This window comes from Apodemus sylvaticus, chromosome 7, assembly GCF_947179515.1.
Source record: "Apodemus sylvaticus chromosome 7, mApoSyl1.1, whole genome shotgun sequence".
Classification (NCBI taxonomy): domain Eukaryota; kingdom Metazoa; phylum Chordata; class Mammalia; order Rodentia; family Muridae; genus Apodemus; species Apodemus sylvaticus.
The window spans coordinates 71,515,452-71,536,803 of NC_067478.1; the positions used below are offsets into that span (position 1 = coordinate 71,515,452).

Below are 21,352 nucleotides of genomic sequence, written 5' to 3' on the forward strand. Positions count from 1 at the left end.
ATCAGCCTCAGGAATGAGTTAGGCATAAGGAAGTGGCCACATAAGGAGTGGATCTTGGTGCCTAACTTTAGGAATGTAATCTAACAGTTTTAGCAAGGGAGAGGGATGGAGAGAGGGCAAGACCTGTTGGTGCTGTTTGCAATGCTTGGGCCTGTTATATATAGGGGGAGCCCTTCCAGGTTTGTAACTCCTCTCCCCTGTTCCCAGGAGCTTTGACAGCTGGGAGTCTGGGTCTCCAGCTAGGTTCTCTCCTTGTAGGCTGTTGTGGAGGTCCGGATGTCAGAGCTTACTACAGAGGATGTAACAAGATTACTCCACAACAGAAGTCCTTCCCCTGCCTTCCCTGTGCAGGGTTCCTGGTGACCCCTCCTCTCTGTCCTGTGCACAGCTTGTGAGCAGCTCAGTTTGGAGGAGTGCTGGGCTCTAGAAACACCTAGGATGGGAGGGTCAGAGGGACACAGCACTAACTGCTTTACAGTCTTCAAAGGTTCCACAATAAATCTGGTAGATCTATAATATTATTCACATTCTACACAGCAAGAAACAGAAGTTCATAAGGGTGGAAGGAGGTAAGAGTGACATCTGCCGCCACCATCATAGTTACATCATACCAATAACCTTCTAACCACTGGGAGCTCAGGGGAAACCTGAAATCCTCATGACAGCACATGAACCCATCTATCGCCTGTTTTGCTGACCCCTTTTCCTTCGGTGTACGTGTGTGCACGAGTGCGTGGGCGAGTGTGTGTGTGCCTGCCTGCCTGCCTTTGTGCATCCCTTTGTCCAGCAGTGTTGACCTCTTTGTTATTTAATTGTGTACAGTATAGTCACATTCCCAAGTTCCAGCGCTAGTGATTCTTGCTAGCTCTTCTGCCAGGAACACTCTTCACTCCTCCTCAAATCTCTCCTTACAGGGCTGGTCTCAAACTCAAGACAAGCTTTCTGCTTTGGCCCCCTAATTACAGGAATTATAGGAGCATACCACTATGCTTCGCTATTTATTGCCTTTTAACACACTGTTAAGATTTATTGAGCTGGGCGGTGGTGGTGCACGCCTTTGATCCCAGCACTTAGGAGGCAGAGGCAGGCAGATTTCTGAGTTCGAGGCCAGCCTGGTCTACAGAGTGAGTTCCAGGACAGCCAGGGCTACACAGAGAAACCCTGTCTCGAAAAAACCAAAAACCAAAAACCAAAAACCAAAAACCAAAAAAAAAAAAAAAAAGATTTATTGAATTACTTCCCTTTTCTAGAGGCCCTGAAAAAGCCCAAAAGTAGTGCTATTTTGTTCTCTGATGTATGCTTAGAACATTCTGTAGTATTTAGCGAGTTCTCAGTACTTACATACGGATAAAAGAAGGCTGAAGGCAGTTGAAACTAAGAGTTAGGGTTAATGCTTTTGGGTAACAGAACCTCCTGACTGCTCAGGAAGAGGTGGGCTCTGTAAACTACATTTCCCGTGAAGCTCCGCGCGCAGAAAACGCGCGGAGGCTGCTGGGAAGGGGTTACGTTCCTGAAGCCGGCTCTCAGGCAACAAGGATGGCGAGTCCGCGAGGTGAGCGGTTGACCGGTGTTGTCTATCTTGGTGTTGGTCGCGTCCTGGACTGGCGGGACCTAGAGGATTGTGACCATTCCCGTGGATGCTGAGCACAAGGATGGGATCTGGGGCGGGTAGTGCAACCGGGGGTCGGTGAGGAGATTGGTGCGTGTGCTCGAATCACTTCGGGACTCACCGATTGCAGAGAGATGAGTAGTTAGTTCTTTTTTCCTCCCCATTACCCGAACTCAATTCTTCTCTGTGGCAGACAAGATCTGTATCTGCCAATCTCACAGATGGGAACATCGACGATTGTGAAAGAGAGGAGTATCTTTCCACAAGTCATAGGCTCTTGTATGGCTCTGTCCCCGCCCCCATTCCTGGTTCCCAGCACCCGGGCTAGGTCTGAAGAGTGGAATGGAAGCTGACTTCCTGTCTGTGTCCCCAGTGTTCCCACTCTCCTGTGTGGTGCAGCAATATGCCTGGGGAAAGGCGGGCTCCAAAAGCGAAGTGGCACGCCTGCTGGCTAGCAGTGACCCACTGGCCCAGATCTCAGAGGACATGCCATATGCAGAGGTAAGACCCTGACTGAACATCAGTCCACTTTATCCTAAGTGAGACCAAACGATCTGACACAAGCCATATGGATTAGTTGGGAAGAATCTCAGCAGCCTGTAGAAGATGGGGTTCTGGGGTCAGTGCAAAATCATACACAAAGCTGCAATCAGAGCACTGCAATCACAGAACTACAGGGGTTGAGGCAGGAAAATCTGTCTGATCTCTGTACCAAGATCCTGTCTCATATAAAGGTGGATAAAATATCTGGTTCACCTGCCCCCCTCCCACATATTTCTATATGTAGCCATGGCTGTCTTGAAACTTGCTCTGTAGACAGGGTGACCTTTAACTCAAGAGATCTGGCTACCTCTGCTTCCTGAGTGCTGGGATTAAAGGTTTGCTCCCACCCTTGGAAGAACCCATGCTGGAAAAGCTCAGAGTACTTCTCCAACACCTGCAGGAAGCGCTGAAGTTGTAGATGACCAAAATAAAGTACCAGCAGGACAAGTTCATGTGCTTGGTGACATACTAACATAGGAGGAACAGCTGGGCTCTTGTCATTTCTTGAATCCTAGTAGCTCTAGCACTTACTGAATCATCATTTGTTTTGATTTTTTTGAGACCTTGTCACAGAGAGCCCATGCTGACTTCAAACTTGCTGTACAATTGGGAATGACCTCGAATGCCCAGTCTCTTGACTTCTATGTTTTAAGTGCTAGGACTAAAAGCACGTAACAGCATTCCTAGCCATCAATAAGTGTCTGACTTTCACTCATTTTTTTCTTTAAAATTCATTTTTATTATTTTATATTATGTATAAGTGTGTTTGTGGACATGTGGTTATGTGTATGTGAATGCAGGTGCCTGTGAGGTCAGAAACATTGGATCTCTTGGAGCTGGAGTTAAAGAAGGTTGTGAGCCTCTTGATGTGGGTGCTGGAAACCGACTGGTAGTGCTTAGGAAGAGCAATAAGATCTCTTAAATAAGGAGCCATTTATTCAGCTCCCTGGTTTTTTATTATTTATTTATTTATTTATTTATTGGTTTTTTGAGACAGGGTTTCTCTGTGTAGCCCTGGCTGTTCTGGAACTCACTCTGTAGACCAGGCTGGCCTCGAACCCAGAAATCCGCCTGCCTTTGCCTCCCAAGTGCTGGAATTAAAGGCGTGTGCCACCATTGCATGGCTAATTTTTTATATATTTTTTTTAATTTTTTAAATTTCCTAAATTTTTTTGGTTTTTCGAGACAGGGTTTCTCTGTATAGCTCCGGCTGTCCTGGAACTCACTCTGTAGACCAGGCTGTCCTGGAACTCAGAAATCTGCCTGCCTCTGCCTCCCAAATGCTGGGACTAAAGGTGTGCACCACTACCGCCTGGCTTAATTTTTTATTTTTATTTATTTATTTTTGGTTTTTTGAATTTTTGTTTTTTCGAGACAGGGTTTTCCTGTATACCCCTGGCTGCCCTGGAACTCACTCTGTAGACCAGGCTGGGCTCGAACTCAGAAATCAGCCTGCCTCTGCCTCCCAGAGTGCTGGGATTACAGGCGTGCGCCATCACTGCCCGGCCAATTTTTTATTTTTATTAATCCCAAATTTATTCCTTCCTATGATAAGAGAACACTCAAAACAGGAAAGTTATGTTTTTTGAAACTAAACTAATTGAGTACTAACCCCTCACAGATCTGTTGTCGAGACTCATGCTTTCAGAGACATCTGAGTGTCTGGGCAGACGATGGTAGAGTACTTCCTTTCCGTATGTGAGGCCCTGGGTTTGATCCCTACCACCTGATAATCTAATACTAATATTGATACACACCCCATACATCCTGGACTGTGAACTGCTTTCTTTTTTCCTCAACTTTCCTGTTCTTCCAGCTGTGGATGGGGACACACCCCCGGGGAGATGCCAAGATCCTTGACAACCGTATTTCCCAGAAGACGTTAGGCCAGTGGATTGCTGAAAACCAGGACTGCTTAGGGCAAAAGGTCAAAAATACCTTTAAGGGGAAACTGCCCTTCCTCTTCAAAGTGCTCTCAGTGGAAACGGCTCTGTCTATCCAGGCACACCCTAACAAGGTACAGGATCAGAGGGTGCAGAGGTCGGGGTAGGGAAGGGCTTTTGGGAGACCTCCCACAGATTTTAGTGCTGTTTTCCTCCACCCATACAAGGCTCTAGCTAAATTCAGGTCTTACCAACCCCAGCTTGTCTGCTCGGGCACGGATACTGGTGCCACATGCAGAAGCTAAGTGCAAGCGGACAGCTGACTGGCCTATGCCGAGAGTCTCTAAGTTTGTCCTTGGCTTCCCCTCCCCCAGCCTAGGTCTATTCATATCTGCCATTTCCCTGCCTGGCTCCCTTGGAGAGTTGAATTCTGGAATTCCACGACCAGGCAGGCACCCCAGCTGCCACCTCAGCTGCACCCTACCGTGTAATCCTCTTGAACAAGGCCCAGCTTGGTTTACGCAGTCTGTCTAGACTCCTCTTTTTAAAATTGGTTAATTGTGTATGAGTGTTTTGCCTGCATGTAGGCCTGTGCTCTTCAGGAGTATAGTGTGCATGGAGGCCAGAAGAGGGCTTTGAGTTCCCTGAGATTGGAGCTAGAGACAGTCACGAGCCACCATGTGGGTGCAAGGAACTAAACCCAGGTCCTCTGGAAGCGCAACCAGTGCTCTTAACCACTGAGCTCCAGCACCTTTTTAAAAAGATCATTTTGTTTTATGCTTTTGAGTGTTTGCCTCCATGTATGTACATCACATACATGCTCTGGAAGGGGCCTCTGGAAGAAAGAAGAGGCCACAGATCCCCTCGATACTGGAGAGACAGATGGTGGTGAGCCACCATGGGGGTGCTGGGAAAGGAACCTGAGCCCTCTGCCAGAGCAGCAGCAAGTGCTCTTAACTTGAGCCATTTCTCCAACCTCTAATTTGGGGGTTTTTAAGACTGGTCTTACCAAACCCAAGCTGGCCTCAAACTCATTATGTAGCTGAGGATGACCTGAGACTCCAGATATTTCTAACTCTTCCTTTCCCCAAATCATTTACCCATGTCACACATAACCCTGCTGTTTGGGGTTCCTGAGCCAGAGGCCAGGCTTCTTAAGTCGGTCTCAGCTCTCCCCTGGCCCATGTTTCTGCCCTGGGTAGGCTGAACCCCAAGTTTCTGTGTCATGCCTTGACTGGGCTCATTGCCACTGTTGTCTGGTCAGTGGTGTGGGCAGCAGAGACTGACTGCACAGGCTGGTACCTGATGATGGCAGCTGTACCCCAATTGTTGTCCTCCATTGCCCATCCACAGGAGCTGGCAGAGAAGCTGCATCTTCAGGCTCCAGAGCACTACCCTGATGCCAACCACAAGCCAGAAATGGCCATTGCCCTGACCTCCTTCCAGGGCTTGTGTGGTTTCCGGCCGGTGGAGGAGATTGTGACCTTTCTGGAGAGTAAGGTTGGGCAGGAATGCTGAGGGGACATGTACTGGGCCTGGAACATAGGAGGAGCCTGGGCCAGAGGGGAAACAGAGACAGAGAGGCTCAATATCCTAGGATCTAAGGGGATCTTGGCCTCGTGAGGCAGTCTGAAGGGCCAGTCGGCCAGAGAGAGCGACCAGGCGCAGTCTGGTTGCTGAGCCGCGTTTACACAGCTGGGCCTTTGGTTAGGGATGCGGCGGGAGGGCCTCACTTTGTAGTGTCCTGTCTCCCCGTTCGTTCTTGACATCTCCTTGTCCTGGCCACCCTGCAGAGGTGCCTGAGTTCCAGGCGCTGATTGGAGAGGATGCCACAGCACAGCTGAAGCATAGCCTGGCTGGGGGTCCTGAAGCCATGGCTTCCGCTCTGAGGAACTGCTTTTCCCACCTGATGAAGAGTGAGAAGAAGGTGGTGGTGGAGCAGCTTAACCTGTTGGTGAAACGGATCTCTCAGCAAGGTGGGTGTGGGAGAGGCCTGGGTGGGTACAGTCCCCAAGCCTGGGCTCCCAACACAGGCACGGATGAGGTCATGGAGACAGGATTGCTGGCCCTTTTCACGGAGCAGGACGCTAAAAGGGGTCAGACTTAGATGGTCCTAAGATCAGCTGCTATTGTTTCTTTCCCAGTTTTGGTGGAGTGAGGCCCCAGATTGAGTGCTTCTTCCAAACTGGTTTTCTTGAGGTGGTTGGAAGCAGACTGGCCTAGAGGATTCTGTCAGGACTCTCTCTACCCAGGCACTCCCAGATTCTTCCCAGCTGTCCAGCTCCTTTTCATGGGACAGACTTGCATTTAGGGGGCTGGAGAGCAGGAGCAGACCAAAGAGCACATCCTTCTTGAGAGGACTCAAGCCTTGTGCTCTTAAGTTCTTCCTTGTGCTAACAGAGTTCAGGAAATGACCAAGGTGGGTGTGGCCGTGTTACAGGAGACAACACACTCAGTGAGAAGCAAGCTGACAGAGTCTCAGCCGGGAGCTTACGTGGCAGCCCCTTGATGAGGCCTTAGCTCCTGGCCTAACAGGCCAGCGCCTTCTCCAGACAGCCCCAGAACCTCTTCTGGTTCAGATTTTCCCCAAGTCTGCTATGTAACTGTTGTCTCACAGCCATTTTCTCTCACCTGAGCATGCCCTCTTGTTCTGTGTCGTGGTTTCGAGTATCTTATCTGCTTGTATACTCTTGGAGAATCTTGGCCTGCGCTCTGTTCTGACATCCAGGTATGCAGGGACTCCTTAGCACCATGTGCTCACCTGTTCAAACTGGGGTTCTCAGGGCCGGAGACCTCGTGTTCGTCCCAGTGTTGAGCAGAGTAGCCACTGAGCAAGTATCTATACGAAGACCCAAAGTAGCCTCCCACTCAGAACACTGCTTTCTTTATTGAGGTTCCTGCACATTCTGAATACACTCCTCGTTATCTGCAAGTGCCAGGAAGCTGAGCTCACCGTGCTCCTGCCCCTGCCCTTCCCAGAAGCTCCCTCATCCCTGCAGCCCAGGCTGAGCTCATCTTCTCTTGGTCAGTCTCCAGGGCACATTTTGGCCCATAGCACATTGTGCCCTGTGCTCTCTGGGGTAGGCAACTATCCCAGTTTGCTAAGATGGACAGACTTCCTGAGACATGGAAGGTGAAGCACTAACAAAGGGAAGTCCTTGGTTAATAGCTAATTTGACACTCTTCATGATGCTTTCGGGTTACTTCCCTGTCTATAATAGATTTTGAGCTCAAGAGTAGTAAGTGGTCCCTAATCGGGAGACTGTTTCTGGGCAATTGTCTGGAGATGTTTTTGTCAAAATCTAAACTGGAGATATTAGTGGTATATGTGTTGTAAATATTTTTTGTACAATTTTCCCCCATCTCCCTTTGAGATAAAGTTTCTTGAACCCAAGGCTGGCCTCAAAGGTGTTATGTAGCCAAGAATGGCCTTACCGTTCTGACAGTCCTCCCTCCATTTTCCAGGTGCTGGAATTACCAGCATGTGCCACCATCCCTGGTTTTTGTTTGCTTGTTTTTGTGGGGCTGAGGATCAAAGCTAGGGCTGCATGAAGGCCGGGGAGGCACTCTCCCAGCTGAGGTGCGTCCCTACACTTGAGGCAGGGTCATACTCTGCTGTCCAGTCTGTCCACCCTTCCCTCCTGGTGAGCCTTCTGCCTTGGTGCTAGGATTGTAGCTGCGTACCATAGTGCCCAGCTGTTGTAGCCAGGCCAGACCCGCACGTGGTTGAGGTGAGAGATGGTATTTTTGTGCAAAGATGAGGGATGCTTAGGAGAGGCCCAGCCTAACAGCTGCACTCGTACAGGCAGGGACTCTTCACCAAGACTCCCTTGTCAGGGTAAAGCGGTGGATACCATGTGTGTCTTAGTGGCCTTGGGATGCTCTGTGACCCTCAGTATTTGACGGAAACAGCATGGATGACATTTATGGGAAGCTCTTGCTACAGCTGCACCAACAGTTCCCGGGTGATATTGGATGTTTCGCCATCTACTTCCTGAACCTGCTCACCTTGAAGCCTGGGGAAGCCATGTTTCTGGAAGCCAACGTGCCCCATGCCTACCTGAAGGGAGGTGAGCCCATTTCAGTAGTAAGTAAGCCCCACCGCCACCCCCCTTGGACCTTGGCTGCTCGTGTGGATGAAAGAGGGTGGTGACCTCGGGGTGACTGAGCCGGAATGTATGGTGGCTGCCAGCTGGACAGTAGATATTGCTCTGGATCTGCCACTAGCTACAAGCTCTGGTGTTAAGCCCCTTTGATGAGTGTGGCCATCTGAGGCAAGCCACACTGGACAAAGCTGCTATTCTCTCTCTTCTCACTTGTGATTGCATCCCAACACTACCCGCCTGGAGAGACTTTTACATTAAAATATGGGCGATGCAACAAAAGGATGCTCTCTGTGTGTGGACGCAGGTGCTCATGGACCAAAGGCTGCACGTGGGCTTCAGGGCAGCCTGGGGGTCGGGGGTTCATCCTCATTCTACTTGGTTTGAGGGTCTCTTTTGTTTTGATGGGTTTTTTTTGTTTGTTTGTTTTGTTTTTTCTTTCTGGTTTCTGGTTTGTTTTTTCACCACATACTCCAAGCTAGCTGGCCTTGAACTTCCAGAGATTCTCTTCACTCCCCACAGGGGTGCTGAGATCGCCACTGTTTGTGCTACACACTGGTATTAATGTGGGTTTTTGGCATTTGACCTCAGGCGCTCACGCTTGCATAGCAAGCATTTTTACTCACTGAGCCTCCTTTTTTGTTGCTGTTCTTGTTTTAAGACAGGGTCCTTGGGCTGGAGAGATGGCTCAGTGGTTAAGAGCACTGACTGCTCTGCCAGAAGTCCTGAGTTCAATTCCCAGCATCCACATGGTGGCTCACAACCATCTGTAATGGGATCTGATGCCCTCTTCTGGTGTGTCTGAAGAGAGCAATGGTGTACATAAAATAAATAAATAAATCCTTAAAAAAATAAAACGACAGGGTCCTCGCTCTGTAGCCCAGGCTAGCCTCAAATGTGTAGCAACCCCTCTCCCCTCTTCAGCCTTGTGAGTGCTGTGATTATAGGCATGAACCACCACGTCTGACTGGATGGCCCGTTTGACTGTTGGAACTTATCCACTCACAGGATTCTGTTGCAGAAGTCTTGTTAATGCAGGGGTTAACATCATTTGGGGCCTGGTACCTTCACTTATTTTCTCACAGTGCTATTCACACATTTTAACCCAATTCATAGGCATATTCACAAGTTAGGAGGCCCAGCCCTGGAGAGCCAAACTCCATGATTACTTCACCATCTTATTACATGACGTTTATCTGTCTCCAGACTGCGTGGAATGCATGGCGTGTTCCGACAATACCGTGCGTGCTGGCCTGACACCCAAATTCATCGATGTGCCAACCCTGTGTGAAATGCTCAACTACACACCTAGCCCCAGTAAGGACAAGCTGTTTGCCCCAGCACAGAGTCAAGATGACCCCTACCTCTCTATCTATGACCCCCCTGTGCCAGACTTCACTGTTATGAAGATGGAGGTAAGTAGGTGGACCTGGAGGGTGTCCTGGGTAGCAGGTCAGACTCACAAGGGTATACCTAGGGCTGGATTTCCTGTCAAGCCTACCTTTTGGGGTAACCATAGAGCCCATCTGTTTCTCTAGGGACCAGATGTGGGCCTTCATAGTGCCTTCACTATTCCCCTGAATAATGGGAAAGGAGGCAGCAGAGCCCCTGAGGTGGTCTGGAGCAGAGTGTAAACTATACCATTCTATTGCTTCTTTCTGACAGGTCCCTGGCTCTGTCACTGAATACAAAGTCTTGACACTAGACTCCGCCAGCATCCTTCTGATGGTCCAAGGGACAGTGACAGCTATCACACCCACAGCCCAAGCAGAAATCCCTCTGCAGCGTGGTGGAGTGCTCTTCATTGGGGCCAATGAGAGTGTCTCACTGAAGCTTACTCTGCCCAAGGATTTGCTGCTATTCCGGGCCTGCTGCCTGCTGTAGAGACTAGGTCTTGGCCTCTCTGCCTATCACTGTATCCTGGCCAGCTCCACATTTCAGGTCTAGCCCAATCCCTGTCTTTGAATGCATACCGGATTAGAAGTAGTGAGTGTGGCAATTGTGATTCCAGCGCATGCCCAGGCTGGAGCACCTTCAGGACAAGGGGTCTGTGTGGAGCCTGAGGCCTGCCACTCCATTGTACCCTCTCAACACTCCGTTACCTCTGAGCCAGGTGTGTCCACTAAAGAGGCAGCCACTCTGCTCCAGCTGAGGTGTTAGGCCAACAAAACGTGTGTCACCAGGGTTAGCTCAGTACCCTCTCAGCTGCTGAGAAGGGAAGGGGAGGGGTAGGCCAGTGGACTAATGAAGGTCACTCTGTCTAGCTCCATCAAAGTAATTAAAGATCACTTGTGCTGAGGATACAGAGTGAAGAGCAGTCAGCCTTGGTATGCCTGTCCCTGACGTGGGCAGAAAGAGCTCTCTGATGTTGTCTGGTTTTGGTTTTAATTCTTCATACGGCTTCCTGTGGAGGGGCAGGCTGGATTCTGGAACGCTTTCACAGGAAGGAGGAGAAGCCAGCTCCAACCTTGGTTGGACAGCTTGCAGGCAGGCCTTCCGCTCCTGGAGTTCACTTTTCTGAGACTGTCTTCATATTCCAAAGGTTGGCTTTAGAGTTGTGCTTCAGTTTCGCGATGGCTTCTGGTGTCCGCCCATGGTTACGGATGCACATGCACCTGGGCGTTATTCCTTAGGAACCATCTACCTTTTCTTTTGAGCCGTCTCTCAATGGCCTGGAGTTCACCAGCTCAGCTAGAATGACTGACTAGCAGATCTCAGTGGTCCTTTGTCTCAGAACTGGCATTATTGCTGTGTGCTTTGGCTTACTTGGCTTACCTTTGGCTTACTTGGGTGCTTGGGGTGAGGGCTCAGGGATTTGAACTCATACTTGTATGGTTTAACAATTGGGCCATCCGCCCAGCCCCTTTATGCATTGTTGAGGTTATCGTACAGCTCAGGCTAGTGTCATGTATTGGGACCTGGCGAGATGGCTCAGCAGTTAAAAAGCACTTGCTGGTTTTGCAGAGAATCCAGGTTCTAAGGGATTTGACGCCTCTTCTGACTTCAGTGGACTCTTGCACCTGCATGCATGTAGTACACATACACATAAGATAAAAACCAGAGCTGGGTGGCAGTGGTGCACGCTTTTAACCCCAGCATTTGGGAGGCAGAGGTAGATGGATCTCTTAAGTTTGAGGTCACCCTGGTCTAAGTTTGAGTAAGTTTCAGGACAGCTAGGGTTACACAGAAAAACTGTCTCAAAACAAAAACAAAAAACTCATTGCAACACAATACAGCTCACTACCAGGATTGCATTTATTATAACAGACTGAAAGTGCAAGCTGAGAGAGGTCTGAGGAGCAGTGTAAACCCCGGGGAGCGGCTCCTGAGGAGGCTCAGATCCTTCCCCACAGCTTCCTCCTGTAGGACACCCAGCCCTCGGAGTTAAGGCAGTTAGGGTGTAGGCACCATTGTGCCTTTCCTGGCATCGTTTTTATCCAGCCCTGACAGCTGTCCATTTCTCCCCCTCCTAGTGGACAACATGGAGCCTTCCCTGACTAGCCCACCCAGTTCCAGAAAGTTCTTTCCAGGGACAGTTCCGGCAAAGTACATCAATGTTAACTACAGCGACAACCATCCCACAGGGTGTGGTTTGGGGGGGTACAGCCCACCCCCAACCATCCCACAGGGTGTGGTTTTGGGGGGTACAGCCCACCCCCAACCATCCCACAGGGTGTGGTTTTGGGGGGTACGGCCCACCCCCAGGAGCTGCCAAATGTCCAGGCTACTGTTTTGTCCACATAGAAATATAGCTCCATACTTAAGTTCCACAACCACTTCTGGCCTCACTGAACCCCAGCACCAAGTCTCTCTCTACTCCCTTTGCACTTGAGGTCTCCACTTCTGCAGAGTCTTAGAAGGCCTGGGTACGGTTCGTGTTCCTTCCCTGCAGGCCTTACACTAAGCGCTCAGAATGTGAGGTCCTTGCACAGAGTTGCAGACTCCCACTGCAGAGCACAGTCAGCATCTGAGACCCAACTAAGCAGATGTGCCTCTGTCCCATCACCCCTCCTGTGATGCTGTTGGATAGTCGAGTAAAAAGCCCCTAGACACAGTCCACTGTTTTCAACCTTCCACAGCTCGACAACAAAAAACCCTGCTAGGCACTGGCAGCCATCCTGAGGACAGGCTTGGTTTTTGATCTTACCCTTTCTGCTACTACTTGTGAAGGGACATAGGGGGCATGTCATTCCTCCTAAGCCTCTAGTATTCACCGGACAGGACCGTCACATGTGGTGCCCAACCCCTAACTCTATTGTGCCCCTTATGTTGGGAACCATATCTATCCCAAGCCTCGCCGCACACCTGGGTAAAATAAAACAAAGAAGAGGACCCTGGGGAAGGGGGTCTGGGAAAATGACATTCCAGGAAGAGGCTTAGTATAGCAGGAGAAATTAGTCCTGCATTTGTTGTGTTCAGGCTTGGGATTGTGCTGTGCTCACCCACAGGCTCGTTTTGAGCACCCCCTTCCCCAGCCTTGCACATGCTAGGCAAGAACTCTACCAGCACTACACCTCCAGCCTGTGAGCCCTGTGGGGGGTCGGGGGGAGCAATGTGCCTTGTTAAAGGGAAGACCCCCCCCCTGCATTGCAGATTCATCAACTCAAGTGGGGTCCAGGAGTTGGCTTAGGTCTCCTCTCCCCATCCTATCTAAACATTTCCATGTAGGCCAGAGTCACACAGCTAGCTACAGCAGGACATCAGCTCTCATCCATCAATACTTCTCTAAAGCTTAAACAGCCAAACATAAGAAGGCACTGACTTCCCAGCAGCTCCCTCTGCTGGTAATCACAAAAACTGCAGGTTTCTGGTCCCAGCAGCCAATCCAATTTTTACCTTAAAAAAAAAAAATGGAAAAACTCTCCAAGGCCAGGGAACTACAGATAAACAAACATACATGACTGAGAGGTTCTCTTCTAATGGGGTAGGGCTGACAGAGTCACTAAGCCCATCTAGACAGCAGGACCAGAATGTCCCAAGTCCATAGGTTCTGAAAGCCACGGTCCTACATCATTAGATTCCTCGTCATAACCAGACAAGAAGGAACAACCCACTTGGTGCTTACTTGACTTGGTCCCAGTTGTACTCTTCCTCCTGTAAGCCACGAAGTGCTGTTCCCTGGCTCCCACCACACCCCCCAGTACAGCATGAGTGGAGGAGGTCTTTCTTCTCCCTCCTCAGAACACCTTGACAAACGCCAGTCAGAAGGTCTGTAAATGGTTTTCTTAACAATCCTCATCAGCAGCATAAGAATCACAGAAAGTGGTTCTCCTCCTGCCATTATTAAAGTGGCTTCCTGAAACTGCCCCAGTAGAAACCTGCAGACTGCCACCTATCACCTATGACCCAGACAGGGCCTCTGACATGAGAAGCACCAGGTGAGGGTTACCTGTAGGCCACTGGCCTGCCCAGAGGTCAGTGCCTCCAGTGGTTCTGGGCTGGCAGCGGTACCCAGTGCACTGAGCTATGAAAGGCCATCAGGGCCATTGGCCTATCCTGGAGGGTTATGGCTACTGCAGGGTACAGGAAGAATCCCCAAGACAGCACCAGCAGCAAGAACACGTGGAAGAAGCAATAGGCTTAGGAGGAATGAGGTCCAGGTCCTCATCATCTGGAATCTCATCCAGGTGATATCCATCTTGCAGCAGCTGCCGGCTCACGTCCTGGTTTACCTGCTAAAGGAAGAGGATGGAACTGTAAAACAGGATGCGGAGCACACAGAACTGCTGCCTAAAGGCAGGTCCTGCTCTACCTAGCCCCAGGCCAACTGCACATCCTGGATTACAGAAGGCTCACCCTCTCCCCACAGTGTCTTTCCAGTAGTGAGGAACTCTCAGAGGCTTACGGAGAACCAGCCAGGCTTTAAAATCAGTATACTAGCTTTCTCCATTGGCACCAGATAACCCTGTCAAGATTCAAGAATATGGGGCTGTCCTCTGTGGTGGCACATGCCCTTGATGCCAGCACCTGGGAGACAGGCAGGCAGTTCTCAGTTCAAGGCAAGTCTGGTCTACATATTGACTTCCAGGACAGTCAAAGCTATGTTAGAGAGGAAACTGTTTCAAAAACAGGAGGGAGGTTGACAACAGAAAACTAGGAACAGTAGAAAGGGGTAGGGGACAGCCTTGTCTGCTAGTTCCTTCTGTGTTGGCAGGGCTGGGCTCCTGCAAAGTCAGCCTGGTTTCCTGCTGCCTATTCACAGCAACCACGGCCTGCTGCTGCTCCGTGCGGTTGGCTCCGGCTCCTCAGATTCTTCTCTGGCTCACTCTCCTACACTGATCGCCCCCAGGAAAGGCACGCCTCCCCATTTCAGGAAGGCAGGCAGGACATCAATGAGACTAGGAAATTTTAAGACGTGATTCTTGACAGAATTTTCTTAGTTTTTGACAAACTTAATGTCTTCTATAAGGAGGGCACAATGTGCAAGCTGTTTTCTCCTTTGCAAAAGCTGAGGTTAGCCAAAGATTCCTGGGAGAATACAGAAGAGAGGCCAGTGCAGTCATGCCCCTGCTGCAGCTCCTTTGTTCTTGTCCTGGCACATGCTACTAGGCCTGACTGAGAATTTTCTGTTCCTTTGGTTCTCTCTGGGACAATCATTCTGGAAAGATGTTCTAAAGACCAGCCTAGGAGGTGTGCTCAGACTACTCCCAGAGATGGGACTGAAGAAAGCAAGGTCAGTGGAAGATGGGTAGGGGAGGGTTGAATGCTGGCTCAGAGAAAGAACGGGAAGACTTGGTTACCTTTCGACACTGGAAGGCAGGCCTATGACCAGTGAGTGGGTCCAGGCTGCAAGAAACAAAAGACCTGGAAACTACCCAAAGAAGGAGTTGTATGCTTGTTGGGAGAGGGCAGCAAGCAATGGATTTAGCTGTATTAAGTGGCCAATTACAAGAAGCATTCCAGCACAGTTTATAAATACTTAGTTGGAACTTATCAAGAGATCACTTCTAGCCCTGAGGATAGTCTCCTGGATTTCAACAGCCATCCTCAGATGCCTGTTATCTCTGCTTAGGGAAGAGGGCATAGTGGGAGACTAGAGAGCAGAGTGACATCTAGCACCGTGTGTGCACACAGCAGGCACCCAACAGACATTTTGGCAGTGGTGGTGATGCTGCCTGCAGCCTGACACTGCACAGATAGGCGCTCTGGACTTGCCTCTGCTGAGGAATACCCGGAGGAGTATCTGGATTCCAGCTCCCCATCACTAGGAGAAGAGGAAGACAGTCAGTTCAGGGGGCATCTATGTAGCACAGCTGCAAATGGCAAGGAGAACATGCAGTGGGATCTGAAGGACTTGTGAAGCAAAGACTGCACACCAGAAAACTCAAGCCCAGAGCCCCTGTGAGTACCAATGGCTCCCTCAGATGATTCCAGCAGAAACAGTCATTCTCACTAATAGTGCAAGCAAAATAGGACAGAACTCTTCGCGCCATGCCTCTTTGGAAGGGACAGCACTCAAAAGAGCAGCTCTGGAATGTGCATGAAGGGCCTTGGGGAGATAGGCAGCAGGCAAGGGCATCAAGCAGTCTGCTGTGCTATTCAAGTCTCTGCTGACTACTTCCTAGGAAAGCACTCACCTGTCAGAGTCAAGGGACACCAGGTGTTCATCTGGACTCTGGCTAAGAGCAGTATAGCCCTTGTTAAACTTCACTGACCTGAGATGGGGCAGGGAAGAAAGCACAGACATTTCACAGGGAAGGCCAGAGCCCTGGTCCCTACGCAGAAAGAACTGATCGGACGATTCCAGACTTTCCTTTTACAGAATCACAGCCACCAAGACCTGCTGCTCTATGCGGTTGGCTCCGCCCCTTCAGGTTCTTTTCTGGCCCACCCGCCTACACGGAAGGCTCCCGGGAAAGGCACGCTCCCCAGGTAAAGCAGCATCTCTCCACCTTAGCCAGAGGATCCCAGGCAAAGCCTTTCACATTTTGACTTTCAAGATTCAGCTATAAACAGCTACGTGAGGTCCTATTCAGCTCTAAGAGCATACCATTCTGCTCTTAAAAACTGCAAAACCACTGCCTGGGCTCCCATCTTCACTCCCGGGACTCCAGCCACCATCTCGTCTTTTAATGAGTATCCTATCTATGCACTGATGGAACTCCCTATTACAAAGCCTATTTTGCAATACTAGCACAGTCTTAGAGTAGTTCCAGTTCTCACTCTGCCTCCCCCTATCCCTCCTAGTTCCCATCCTTAAGGTGCCAGCAGATAAGCTAGCTAGCTCAACTTTAAACAGTGCCCTGTTTCCCAAGCAGGAAGGGATATGGCCTTATTTGAAAGCTGCTAACACAGAGGAAGTAAAGCCCACTGAGACCTTTTCCCTGAAGAATCGGGGCGGTTCGTCAAGGCACCCAGCATGCCCTTTCTCCGTAGAACGGCCTTGGCATGGTCGCGGTGCTTCTCTGGAAGTCAAAGGGTTTTAGGTCAGCCGGGTCTTCCCCATTCCGTTGCTTTCCGGGCTCTCGGGGACGGGAGAGGGCTGCACCTAAACCCCTTTCCCTCTGGAGACAAGATCACCGGGCTCTAGGAACCAACCCCCGGCCACAGCAGCCTGCTCAGGCAGAGACCCTCATGCAGCCCACTGCACTCACTCAGTTTAGCCTGAATGGAAGGTGCGCGCGTCACCAAGTAGGGTCCCCGCTTCTCCATGGCGGGGGGCGGGCGTTCCCCGAGCCGAAGGGCCGCGCCGCTGCTGTGTCCGGAGGGCAGCCCCGCAGCTCCTGCCCCGGTGTCGGGAGCCACGCCAGGTTGGGACCCCTGGGTGGACATCCGCGCCGCATGCTCGCGGAGCTCCCCGGTCGCCATGACCGGCTCCGCCCCGTCCCGCCCCGCCGGTGTCTAGCCCGGCGCGGAGAAGAACGAATGACAAGATGTACACTCCTTTAGAAAGATGGCGACGCGCAGGCGCAGGCTTCCCTAAGCGCTTTCCGGCGGCCTGCTGCGGAGAGAGCATCAAGGTTCCGCCTTACGGGTCAGGAGCTGGCCAGCCAGGTCCTGCCTTTCAGGTACTCTGAAACGCGAAGTCTGTCTGAGCCTGTCGATGTGCAGGATCTGTTAGGTCTATATTCGAAGTAAAATGACATTTCGTAGGATAGCGGGGTGTGCCGACCCAAGTGCTTTCTGTACTGCGTCGCGGGCCTCTTTCACCTCGGCCGGAGCTCCTTAGGGTGATACAGGAGGGGTCGAGCTCATGGGAAGGGGCTACCGGGCTCTTTAGAAAACAGGCCTGGGAGGGTCAGGATTTACCCATGGCGTTCTACACAAATCCCGTTTTTTTGTTTTTGTTTTTGCCTGCCCGAGACTTTGGCCACAGCTGGCTCTCTCTTTCGGCATATGTCCACACTTAAATACAACTTTGGGGCTGGAAGTATATGCCCAGTGGTAAAGTCCTTGCCTGGCATGCAAAAGGTCACCCTCCCTCTTTCTTTTGGAACCTAGGCATGATGGAAGAGGCACCTGTGAGCCCAGGACTTGGGAGGTGGAGGCCAAGTTTATGACAAGCTTGGGCTATAGCCCTAAAAAAAAAAAAAAAAAAAGGTTCTGCCGTTAACAAAAATAAATTGGATGCTAGAAAGCAGGGTTAAAGTGCACTCTTGAGTCTGTGTGTGGCAGGGTACAAGGTTGTGTCAAGACTCTTGACTCTGGCCCCCAAGGGATGTGCTTGTGTCTGGCTGGAAATAAGCTCCAGATCCTTGTAGAATCTGCCAAATATCGTGAGGCTGGCCACAGCTAACATATTGTCGAAGGGTAGGTCAATACTGTACAGCCTAAACCCTCGGGGCCAACACAAAATGCTGGAAAGGAGAAAAGGAAGCATTTTGGGTTAGAGTTTTTAAAAAAAAAAATCAGATTTGATGGAACCTATGTCATCTTGGTGAATTCCACTCCAAACTATCTGTCAGACTTGTTTTTATTTTTAGGCAGAAACTCACTATGCAGCCCATACTGGCCTTGAGTTCACAATCCCTCTACTTTGGTTTCCCAGGTACTGGAATTGCAGGTTTACACCACCATCCCCAGCTGTTGACACTGTTTACTTCCAGAAACACACAACTCATTTTATTGTTCAGTTGGGGAATACAGCTTAGTTGTTGAATGTTGCCTAATACAAAAGAAGTCCTGAGTTCATTCCCAGAATAAATGAGACAATTTTGTTGGAGTAAGATCAGTATACATGGGCCTGGAGAGATGGCTCAGTGGTTAAGAGCACTGACTGCTCTTCCAAAGGTCCTGAGTTCAAATCCCAGCAACCACATGGTGGCTCACAACCATCCATAATGAGATCTGACGCCCTCTTCTGGTGCATCTGAGAACAGCTAAGTGAACTTAGATATAATAATAAATAAATCTTTAAAAAAAAAGAGATAAGTATCCACAAGATCTGGCTAATCCACAAAACTCCAATCACCAGACTGAAACTGACCTGAGAAATCAAGATTAGAGAAATAATCAAATATGCCAAACCAGTTTCATTGGCAGGACAGCAAAGTTTTCTATGCCTCAATTCTTTCATTGAAAAAGTAGCCTCAAGTTACCTGTACTGGCCAGTTGCTTTTCCTGTCTCATTGCCCTAGGCTTCTAAGGAGCAATGTAACGGCTCAATCCATTGTTTCTGCCCCTGTGATCTATAAATAAATCTTTCAACTTGGCTCTTTGGGAACAATGAAAATGTTGCCTAATTTAAGGGATGGGAGTGGGGAAGGCAGAATGTACTTGGCAGTAATACACTTGCCTTGGAGGCAATCCTCACTCTCACTGTTAAACTGTAATGTTGTCTCAAGAAAAGTGCTATTTGGTAGATAAGAGTTTAACACAGGTCTGAATCTAAACCCCATTTCCAACCTTTCTGCTACATTCTGTTGCTTGCCTTAATCTGGTAGGAAGATGTGAAAAGCTAGAACAAGATGTCTCAGTCAGTAAACGCATTTGCCACTATGCTTGGAAAACCCAAGTTTGATCTACTCAGTGGAGAGAACGGAATTTTATAAGTTGTTTCCCTGAACTCCACACACACACATAAATGAAATAAAAAACTTGAAAATAAAAAGCTACAATATGGCTGGTGTTGGTTTTTCTGCACAAAGGTCCGCCTGCCTACTCCGCAGTACAGGTCACCTGTCTGCCTGCTGCGCGGCACGGAATGTGGGCCGCAATGAGATACACCAGGCCAAACAGTTCCACATGGGACTTTATTTAAGATGGGGAAAGGGGTAGTGGGCGGGAAGAAGGAAGGAAAGAAAGAGAGGAAAAAAGAGGGAAGGGGAGAAACTCTGCCCAGTTATAATCGGGTGATGACGTAATTACAGGTAAAGGTGGGCCATTGAATTCTGGTTATATGGCGGCTGTTGCCTTGGCAACAGACCTATACACTGTCCTAATTGTTGCCTGTATAGCGTCACAGGCCTCACAGGTCTCTCTCGGTACCTACAGCTGGTATGGTGGCAAACACCTCCAATTCCAGCACTCAGTAAACAGAGCAGGCAGATCTGAGTTTGAGGCCAGCCTGGTCTAGAACAGCCAGGATCACAGAGAGAAAACCTGTCTTGAAATACAAAACCAAAAGCTAGGATCAAGTCTCCCAAGAGGGATGCAATTAAAATCCACATAGCACAGAGGGTTTTTTGTAGCTGTCTGGCCTGGAACTATGTAGACCAGGCTGGCTTTGGACTCTGGTCCACAGGCCTCTGTTCCTTGAGTGTGGAACTAAGCAAATGTGCCACCATGAATAAACTGTCAGAGGCAGATTACAGGAGGTTCCACAAGGGACCAGTCTCTGCAAAAAATGAACTGTATTTTATGCCCCCCTCCAAACTTTTAAAAGAAAGCATGTGCGTGCACAGGTGTGAAAGCCAGAGTAACTTTCAAGGCTTGGACTCTCCTTCTATTACGTAGCTGTGGAGATTGAACTCAGGTCATCACGCTTCAGAGCAAGCACCCTTACCCACTGAGCCATCTTGCTGGCCTGAAAGCACACATTTTTCAAAGTTGATTCAAAATATGTAGAGTTGGGGGTGAAGGCTATTTATGGGGAGAAAAAAGGATCTGGTGGTAGATAGGACTTTATAAAACTACCCTACCTCAATTAATGAATGGTCTGCAACAGCAGTGCTCAACCTGTGGCTCACAACCCCTGAGATGGGGTGGGTGTCAAATGACCCTTTCATGTGGGCTGCCTAAGACCATCCAAAACCAGGTATTTACAATCCGTAACAGTAGCAAAATTGCAGTTATTAAGCAGCAATGAAAGTAGCTTCATGGCTGGGGTGCGTGGGGGTGGGGTTGGGGGGGGGGGGAGTCCCAGCATCAGGAAGGCTGAGAACACTGCTCTAAAGATGCCCTCCTCTTCTCACCAGATCAACCTTCAGCCTCCTTTACACTCCAAGGACCTTCCATGGGGAACCTCTCCCTTGCGGCTTCAAACTTTAAAGCCTTCCATTAGTTTCCAATGGCTTAGCCTCCCTCCCTGTTGCTCTGTTGTCAGTGTTGGCACGTCTGGTTCAGGAGGCATTCAATGTCTGCAGCGTGAAGACCACCACAATATTACCTTATACACAAGTCTATTATACATCATGAGAGATAGATAGATGTAAACTTTGTTTTCTCCTTGGCTCCATCCATGGCCATGAGGAACCAGACCATTTTAATAAGCTCGTATTCTCTCTGTACTAATAAGAGCCCGATGGGTGTGGGGTACACACCTATAATTCTAGCATTCGGGAAGTAGAGGCAGAAGGATTAGGAAAGCTTCGAGGAAAAGGAAATCCTTTCTTCCCGCTCCAGTGGTATAAAGACCAAACATATGACCGTAAGTAAAGTTACGTTTGGGGTCTAGGATTAACAACACCCTATCCCAATTCTTGAGGCTTTAATGCCTGTTACATTCATAGTACCTGAATGCATGTTCACAGAAACTTTTAAATTTGCTATATTAGGGAGTTGTTGTTTAATATTTTTTTGTCTGTTTGTTTGTTTTTGTTTTTTCAAGATAGGGTTTCTCTGTGTAGCCCTGGCTGTCCTGGAACTCACTCGGTAGACCACGCTTGAACTCAGAAATCCGCCTGCCTCTGCCTCCCAAGTGCTGGGATTAAAGGCATGCGCCACCACCGCCCAACTGTTTAATATTTCTTAATGTTTCTTCCCATAAACACAGGATCCTCTAAGGACAGGACATCAGCATGAGTCCCTATCTAAACAGTATCTGGAGGAAATCA

The 21,352-nt window shown here is 49.5% G+C and overlaps 2 protein-coding genes across 5 annotated transcripts; one reads left to right on the top strand and one right to left on the bottom strand.

Annotated features, from left to right (window-relative positions):
• Positions 1-1,447: 1,447 nt before the first annotated feature.
• Positions 1,448-10,439, top strand: Mpi (mannose phosphate isomerase). Its single transcript, XM_052188232.1, has 8 exons — positions 1,448-1,552; positions 1,983-2,110; positions 3,969-4,169; positions 5,389-5,530; positions 5,829-6,011; positions 7,932-8,105; positions 9,345-9,553; positions 9,804-10,439. The coding sequence occupies exons 1-8, from the start codon at positions 1,537-1,539 to the stop codon at positions 10,020-10,022; spliced, it is 1,272 nt and encodes a 423-aa protein (XP_052044192.1). The 5' UTR covers positions 1,448-1,536; the 3' UTR covers positions 10,023-10,439.
• Positions 10,440-11,375: 936 nt separating this feature from the next.
• Positions 11,376-17,050, bottom strand: Fam219b (family with sequence similarity 219 member B). Of its 4 annotated transcripts, none has more exons than XM_052188243.1 (5): positions 16,733-17,049; positions 16,456-16,543; positions 15,716-15,793; positions 15,294-15,342; positions 11,376-13,810 (listed from the first exon to the last, which is right to left on the bottom strand). In XM_052188243.1, the coding sequence occupies exons 1-5, from the start codon at positions 16,944-16,946 to the stop codon at positions 13,649-13,651; spliced, it is 591 nt and encodes a 196-aa protein (XP_052044203.1). In that variant the 5' UTR covers positions 16,947-17,049; the 3' UTR covers positions 11,376-13,648. The 4 variants fall into 4 exon arrangements, with proteins under 4 accessions (XP_052044203.1, XP_052044202.1, XP_052044206.1 ...); XM_052188242.1 differs by having other exon boundaries at positions 11,376-13,813; positions 16,733-17,046; XM_052188246.1 differs by lacking the exon at positions 15,294-15,342 and having other exon boundaries at positions 13,716-13,810; positions 16,733-17,050.
• Positions 17,051-21,352: the final 4,302 nt, after the last annotated feature.